General features: G+C 47.5%; 2 protein-coding genes across 2 annotated transcripts; one reads left to right on the plus strand and one right to left on the minus strand.

Annotated features, from left to right (window-relative positions):
* Nucleotides 1–1,554: 1,554 nt before the first annotated feature.
* On the plus strand, nucleotides 1,555–5,175 carry LOC128707700 (protein Skeletor, isoforms B/C). The gene is made up of 3 exons (XM_053802659.1): nucleotides 1,555–1,678; nucleotides 3,093–3,312; nucleotides 3,384–5,175. The coding sequence occupies exons 1-3, from the start codon at nucleotides 1,555–1,557 to the stop codon at nucleotides 5,173–5,175; spliced, it is 2,136 nt and encodes a 711-aa protein (XP_053658634.1).
* Nucleotides 5,176–5,375: 200 nt separating this feature from the next.
* On the minus strand, nucleotides 5,376–6,634 carry LOC128708445 (allantoicase-like). Its single transcript, XM_053803423.1, has 2 exons — nucleotides 6,548–6,634; nucleotides 5,376–6,473 (listed from the first exon to the last, which is right to left on the minus strand). Exons 1-2 carry the CDS (start codon nucleotides 6,632–6,634, stop codon nucleotides 5,376–5,378), a joined length of 1,185 nt encoding a protein of 394 aa, XP_053659398.1.
* Between the last annotated feature and the right edge of the window lie 341 nt (nucleotides 6,635–6,975).

Genomic DNA, 6,975 nt, shown 5'->3' on the forward strand with positions numbered 1-6,975 from the left:
TAGAATGAAGCTCTTATACTAATTCTTAAAACCTTAAACTCTGATACTCATCCTTAAAGATTTCCATAATTTGAAATAAGTAAAGGGGAGGGGTTTGCTGTGGCCCTCATCTCGAGGTTTAAATCTTGAGTTAACTCGCGATTTAATTCTTCACAGCGACCTTTAACTCACAATTTAAATCAAAAGTTAACTCTTGTGCGAGTTAACTCGCGATTTATATCGTGAATTTAAGGTCGCCGTGAAGACCTCTTGTGGGTACTATCTCGCTAAACTAACTAAAGCTAACTAAATCTTAATTATTTTGAATGGCTTAATTCTTTGTGAAAGAGTTAATTCGAGTTAATTAATAAATACTTCGAGATTAGAATTAACTCACTCCCTAGATCACTCCTATCACTCCTAATCATTAATTAATTCTGAGTCATTGTGCACATCGCTATTCTTCATACATTACGGACAGCTTTATCGCAAGAGGTCTATCTGATTGATAAAAAAATATTGTCACTATTCTTCAACAATGACCTTGAAAAGGGCACGGTTCTGCCAGATCATGGCCATGCGCTGAAATGATCGTTGCATGATGCTCTATGATGAACACCATGATTTATGATCATTTCGCAAACAAGCTCATCATAAAATGTGAATCAATATCACATCTGCACTCTGCATGCATGTATGCAACAGGGTCTCGGTGCGTAAACGTACAATGAGAAGATATGACAGCTTTCTGATTCATATCCCGGGGAACCAATTGCTGTCTGTATGCGTGCCGTGCGGCTGCGCAACGTGTGCGTACTGCTGTGGTGTGTTGGTGTGTCTGTTTATTTGCGAAAGTAACCGGACCGAACGGACCCGCACGGACTGCTGCAGCTGTTAACGAACGGCGATCGCGGCCACACAACACAACGACCGATCGCCGCTCACCACCAGTACTCGGGCGGGTCTCGATTTACTTCCTTCCTCCAGTGCGTATCGCGGCCCGCTTTCGGCCGCTTCACATTGTTTGGTAGTCGTGTCAGTCAGTCCTAAGATGGTCGACGATTGTTGCGATCGCCGCTGCTGGTAGTGTGTGAAAGGCGGCAACCAGAAACTCACACGACTGCTGCCGTTTGCTGCTACGTGTACGGTGCCGTCATTCGTGTGCGCTGTGAACACCTGAGCAGGCTCAAGCAAGTTCCTGTCCCTTTAGCTCACGCAGGGCACGCACGCGCTCCCTATCTGATTTCGGGCCCGATCGTACGGGTGCTTTTGGTGTAAGTGTACCATCGGAGAGGTGAGCTTAAGAAGCATGATTAGAAACTGGCCCACGAGTGTATGGTGCGAAACTGTATCTAAATCTCACCGCGCTTTCCACAACCAGCGAACAACGGCCACAGGTGAGGGCCACCAGTGAAAGCAAGCAACTAGAAGTCATTTGCAGCACCATTTCTCTGTGAATTCCTGCGCGCGGGTACGTTAACTTATCACACCGTGTCGAAGCAAAAGCTTGCCTCCTTTTCGGGCTGTGTTGTTACTGTGTTGCTTGAAGCGATTTGGGCGTTTGCTAGGCTGTGAATGGCAGGAACTGTGCAAGGAATGCGGTTTTTGTACGGATCCGCCGTTCGGTGGCGTGGATCGGTGTCTGCCATGCGGATTCTAGCCGTGGTGTTGCTGTGTGCGGTGGGTTTAGACAATGCTGGTAAGTACATCATGAAACCGACCCACGGCGCGGATGCAAACCTAACGAAAGACTTCTACTTGCGAACGGCAAGCGACGAACCGTGAAAGAGGGCGAAACAAGCAGTAAAACAAACGCACACAAGGGAGAGTGTGCAGCGCTCGGAAGCGAAGCGTTCTGCTTGCAACGTACACTTTTGCGGAAATGTTTTTACGCACCGTGTGCGCAACCTTGAGTTGAGCGCTCGTTGCTTTCGATGTAAGCGGCACAGCCCAGAGTTAGTGCAGTCAACTTTCCGCAATTTTGTATAAGCTCTGAACGCGGGGTGCATACTAAAAGTTGTGAAGATAATAAAATCAAACTTTGCCGCACAATAAGGAGGACCTTGTGATGATGTGTCATCGGGACGCTATTAGTCATGTTAAAAAAAAAATATGTGCGCAGCCACTTATTCATGGCATTCCATGGAATTCTCTTTCTTTATCGGCACGCACAACAACCTCAAGAGTTCTAGGCCTGCCATTTCTGGCATTCTTTGACTTTGTTTACCCGTAGCTGAATAATCAGCCCTGCGTACGCGGGATTGGTCCGGGTGGGATTTTGGACCGTTTCTGTCGAGTGAAATCGGCGCCAAATACCTCACCGAGCTGCCCCGAAAGTTTAAAATCGTGTTTGATTAATATTCTTTTCACACAGGTATTATTTTTAAATCAAATATAATTGAATTAGATAAGATATTCGCATTGACATACTGCCTTTTACAAGGGAGTGTAACAAATAGATTAATTGACTTACGAAAAAGGTATACAGTAGAACGTCGATTATGCGGGCTATTGCGGACCAGCCGCGTTCCGATTAAAAGTTTTCGACGGATAACAGGTTATTCAGCTTTATACCGTCTATGTTTGAAGACTATAGTTCAACATTTCAACCGGGGCGGCCCGATGCCATGATAGTAGCGGCGCCGGTCTTCACACGAACGGACCGGACCAATCTCCCGTACGCAGCTACGGGTAAATAAAGTCACAGAAACCCAGAAATGGCAGACCTTTCATTATGGAATATTATCCAGAGAGTTTAATTCGGTAAACTCTTCATTAAAAAAATCCCGTTTCCCTCTTAGGCCAAAGGGGTAAATGGTAAAAAACAAAATTACTCTACTACTCTACTAGCTGTCAGTATTTGAGCCCACGGATAATCCATCCGGTTCGGATATTCATTTATTATTATTATTATTATTGCCTGTGTGTTTCATTGTTGCAAAAGAAACTGTAGCTGTTTCTTCCTAGAATTTGAGCTCTTTTTATCTTATAAAATTGGGCGTTTCATTTCCTTTCGTCAACGGTATTGCAGGGAATATGTCAAATGTTCTTCGGAACTGTCGTTTCCTTTCCTCCTAATCTTAAACATTTTTATAATAAATTTCTTACTCCAGCAAGTCAAAAACCAGAAGAGGGTCCATATCGGGGGAAATACATTGGCAAGTTTAACTCCTATCACCATCAAGCTTCGGGAGACGTTTACGCCGTGGACGAGTACACGTTTCTACTGACCGGCTTCAACTACGACGGCAATGGAGTCGACACATTCTTCTGGTCCGGTGCAAGTAATCGCCCTGGACCTCAAGGATTTATCGTACCGGACGAGTACGGCAAGTAAGTGCACCAGCATTAGCGCAATACATCGTTTGTTTAAAGCACGATCATCCATTGTTTTCCCATTTCAGGACAAACATCTTAGAACGATACTTCAACAAAGATTTCACGATACGCCTCCCGGATAACAAGAAGATTACGGAGGTGAAATGGTTGGCCGTGTATGATCTGAACTCGCAGAATAACTTCGCCGATGTGTACATCCCGGAAGACTTTGAACCGCCCGTACCGCAAAAGGCAGGCAGTTTAACCGCCATCGCCGGTGGACCCATGGTGTCGAGCGACACGATCGACATTCTCGACTCGAAGACGATCCGTATCACCGACTTTAGCTACGATGGCAAAGCTGGTGCCCAAGCGGAGGTACATTTCTGGGTTGGCGTTGGTCCGTCACCGTCGTCCAAAGGTAGCAAGGTGCCGGACGAGATGGGTTACCTTGATCCCATACGGGCGTATGATCGTGAAACGATCACGTTGGAGCTTCCTGGTGATATGACAATCTTCGACATCGATTGGTTCAGTGTGTACGATGTGGCAGTGCGCCGGGACTACGGATCGATTCTGATTTCGGACGACCTCAACGTGCCACCGTCGTTGGTGCGCGTTACGCCGCATACCGAGTCACTGCCGAACTGTCGCCAGCTGCACAAGGATTATCGCGTTTCATGGGAAGTGTTCGGACCGCAGATCACTATCCAGCTGGCGGGAAACGTGCAGCAAGATGAATATCTCTCGTTCGGACTATCCGGCTCGGAACAACGGAGCCAAATGCTGGGAGCGGACGTAGTCGTCGCCTTCATCGATGGCCACCGAGGATATGCGGTGGACTATAACATCACCTCCCTAGCACCGTGTGTGCAGGTGCTCGGTCAAAACAAGGGCGTCTGCCGCGACGATGTGGTTGGTGGGCTGGACAGCTATCAACTGCACACGTTTAGCCGAGAGAACGACATCAACACGATCACCTTCCGGCGCACGCTCATTTCGTCCGATTCGGGCGACAAGGAGTTTCTGCTGGACCGCCCTATGTACGTAGTGTGGGCAATGGGTCGTCTTGATTCTAACAATGAGCCCACCTATCACGACGTCTACCCGAAACAAAATGTGCAGGTTCACTTTAATTCCTCCGAGCCAGTTAACGATTGCTTCAGCTTTACTAGTCGTGAAGCCAACCTGAAGGATGTTTGGGAGCGACAACAGATTTTCGATCGCTCGGTCCGATCTTTCACGGCTACCCTGGGTCCTGCGGGAGGTAAACGAGGCTACCAGGGCATTACCGGACATGTTTCTAACGGTCTTGCCTGGTACATCAACGGATTCCTTGTGCCGGAACTGTGGTTGCGACGAGGTCTCACCTACTCCTTCCTTGTACGCGGCGGCAACAATCCTCACTCACCGGAGTTCTACCATCCGCTTGTGATCACGGACGAACCGCACGGTGGCTTCGACCGGCTGTCCGATGCACGGCAGAGCGAAATCCGAGTTCTGGCGGGCGTCGAGTTTACGCGCCGCGGACGACCCAAACCAATTGCCGCCGGGCCACTTTGTCTCGCACGGCATCCAGAGGGACAGGATCGCCGGCTCGATGATAATTTTGCGACGTTCAAAAAGTTCAACCGTACGCTCAAGTGGAGTTGTGATTCCGGTGAACCGGCTATATTGGAGATAACGCCAAACACCAGCTGGCCAGACGTCGTCTACTATAACAGCTTCACCCACGCGAACATGGGCTGGAAGATACACATTGTCGACAGTTATAGCCAGTCAGCACGTAATCATGGCACGACTTACAGCTTTGATCATACGATTCGGTTACTGCTTCTCACCAGTAGCCTCGTCGTGTGCACTTGGCTACAGAAATAAAGAAAATACACAGAACTTCAAATATAATTAGTTCGCTTTCATGATTCTTCATTTATACCAATTTACATTTTTAAATAATGTGAACGAAACTTTACGCATTATTTGAGGGTATTGGCCACCACGACAGTGCGACTCACACATTAGGTATGAAACATTTTCCCTGAAGCATCGATCAAAGGATTTCCTTCGGAACACTTTTCCTATTCTCTTCCTATCGTTCCAAAAATGCGAACTCTCGAAAGTCCCCCATCCGGTGCAATGGTGATGCGTACGAACGAGGCAGTATTCCTTTGAGGCAGCAAATCTGCAGAACCAAATTCGTGCATCCGATCAGGTCCCAATTTTTTCCTTTCCATCAGCGGCATCCACAAATCCTGTTTACTTTTGCATGCATATTCTACACTGACGTTATCAGGAAAGTTTCCCTTGAAGTGTTTCGTGTCGATGCATATACGCTCCACCCAGCATCCATCCGGCGTACCCAGCTGAAAGGTGGCCCATTCGCTCCCGGGTACTTGTAGAATTCCCACATCATCCACCCGCAAAACAGGTGGTCGATCAAGCCGACGTGCCGTCTCCCAACCATCGCCCATATTGATACCATTGTTGGGTTTAATCAAATTACGTGGATGGCCATAATGAGCGTTGGAGAATCCAGTACAACGGCCACCGTTCAGCATGGCGATCACGTCGATCGGTTTATTTGCAGGCAAATTGTCACTCTCGTTTAGTGTCACCGTCCCGTAGACACGCAAACGTGCGATCCCACCATCCGGAAACATGTTAACACGTAAATGTTTGACGACTAGTGATTGCTTTCCTTTCGGTACGATGAAATACTGTCTGCGAGTTTGCTCGTATCCCGGCTTTAGCTCTGTGCGCGGCAACAACACATCCCAGTGATCTGTTCCGATCAGCTCCATCATTCCCAGTTCTTCCATCGTTCGCCCGGTACCGATGTTTGCATCACCATCGCATGCCAGCTGACGAGGAATAGAAGACTGCAGCATACGCTTCATCGTTTCGTCCAACGTACCACCCTGGATGGACACACGTGGCACATAGTTACCGGTGAAAAAGGCAGTGTCAATCAAAAAACCGGCAATCTGCGTAGGGGCACCAAGCTCGACTATGCACCAATCGTGCCCTGGGGTACGTTTACGTCGCGTTTCCCAACCGTCCATCCATTTCCCAAAGGATGTGTACTCGTCAGGGCGAAATACAGGCTCCGAATCCTTCAGCATCCATTCGGCCGGAGCAAACCAATCGTCCGTAGCGAAGAGAATCGATCCATTGCTCTGAAAAACAAAACAAAGAAAAATGTCTTGAAGAAAAAAAAAAAGGAATCATGACGAAAAGGAACTCTTCTTACTCCAATAGATGCCACTTCACTCAGCTCGGTAAATAACGGTTGCTGCTCCTGGGCTGGTGGTGCTTGTATATATTCCGAAGCTTGCATGTTTCGACGCCAGATTAACAGTTTTGTACACTATGATAGCACTCGTTCATTCACACTGTCATAAATTATACCAGCATTAAACTTAAACTTTTCAGCGAAGCGAAAAGATACAATAAAACCGGCAATGCCTACGTTGCACGAATAACGTACGATTTGAACTATTACGTATAAAAATTGCAATCGCTTGAGAGCGCAAACGCATTACACACTATCGCTCCTTTCTGGCTGTTGGAAGCGCATATTAATGTCTATCTACGTTCTTGTTGGAATTAGAATTTGCTTATATACACACACGTCCCATCTGCGATAAGGAAAGGCCTTACCAGTGGCCCTCTACCATC

Source organism: Anopheles marshallii, chromosome 2, assembly GCF_943734725.1.
Source record: "Anopheles marshallii chromosome 2, idAnoMarsDA_429_01, whole genome shotgun sequence".
NCBI classification, from domain to species: Eukaryota; Metazoa; Arthropoda; class Insecta; order Diptera; family Culicidae; genus Anopheles; species Anopheles marshallii.

What these genes read in the sequence shown, in the direction of transcription:
- LOC128708445 (XM_053803423.1), bottom strand. Translation starts at nt 6,634, where the DNA reads ATGCAAGCTTCGGAATATATACAAGCACCACCAGCCCAGGAGCAGCAA. An exon ending in GTGAAGTGGCATCTATTGGA is followed by an intron (nt 6,474 to 6,547) that starts GTAAGAAGAGTT and finishes TTTGTTTTTCAG; the next exon opens with AGCAATGGATCGATTCTCTT.
- LOC128707700 (XM_053802659.1), top strand. Translation starts at nt 1,555, where the DNA reads ATGGCAGGAACTGTGCAAGGAATGCGGTTTTTGTACGGATCCGCCGTT. An exon ending in GGTGGGTTTAGACAATGCTG is followed by an intron (nt 1,679 to 3,092) that starts GTAAGTACATCA and finishes TTCTTACTCCAG; the next exon opens with CAAGTCAAAAACCAGAAGAG. An exon ending in GTACCGGACGAGTACGGCAA is followed by an intron (nt 3,313 to 3,383) that starts GTAAGTGCACCA and finishes TTCCCATTTCAG; the next exon opens with GACAAACATCTTAGAACGAT.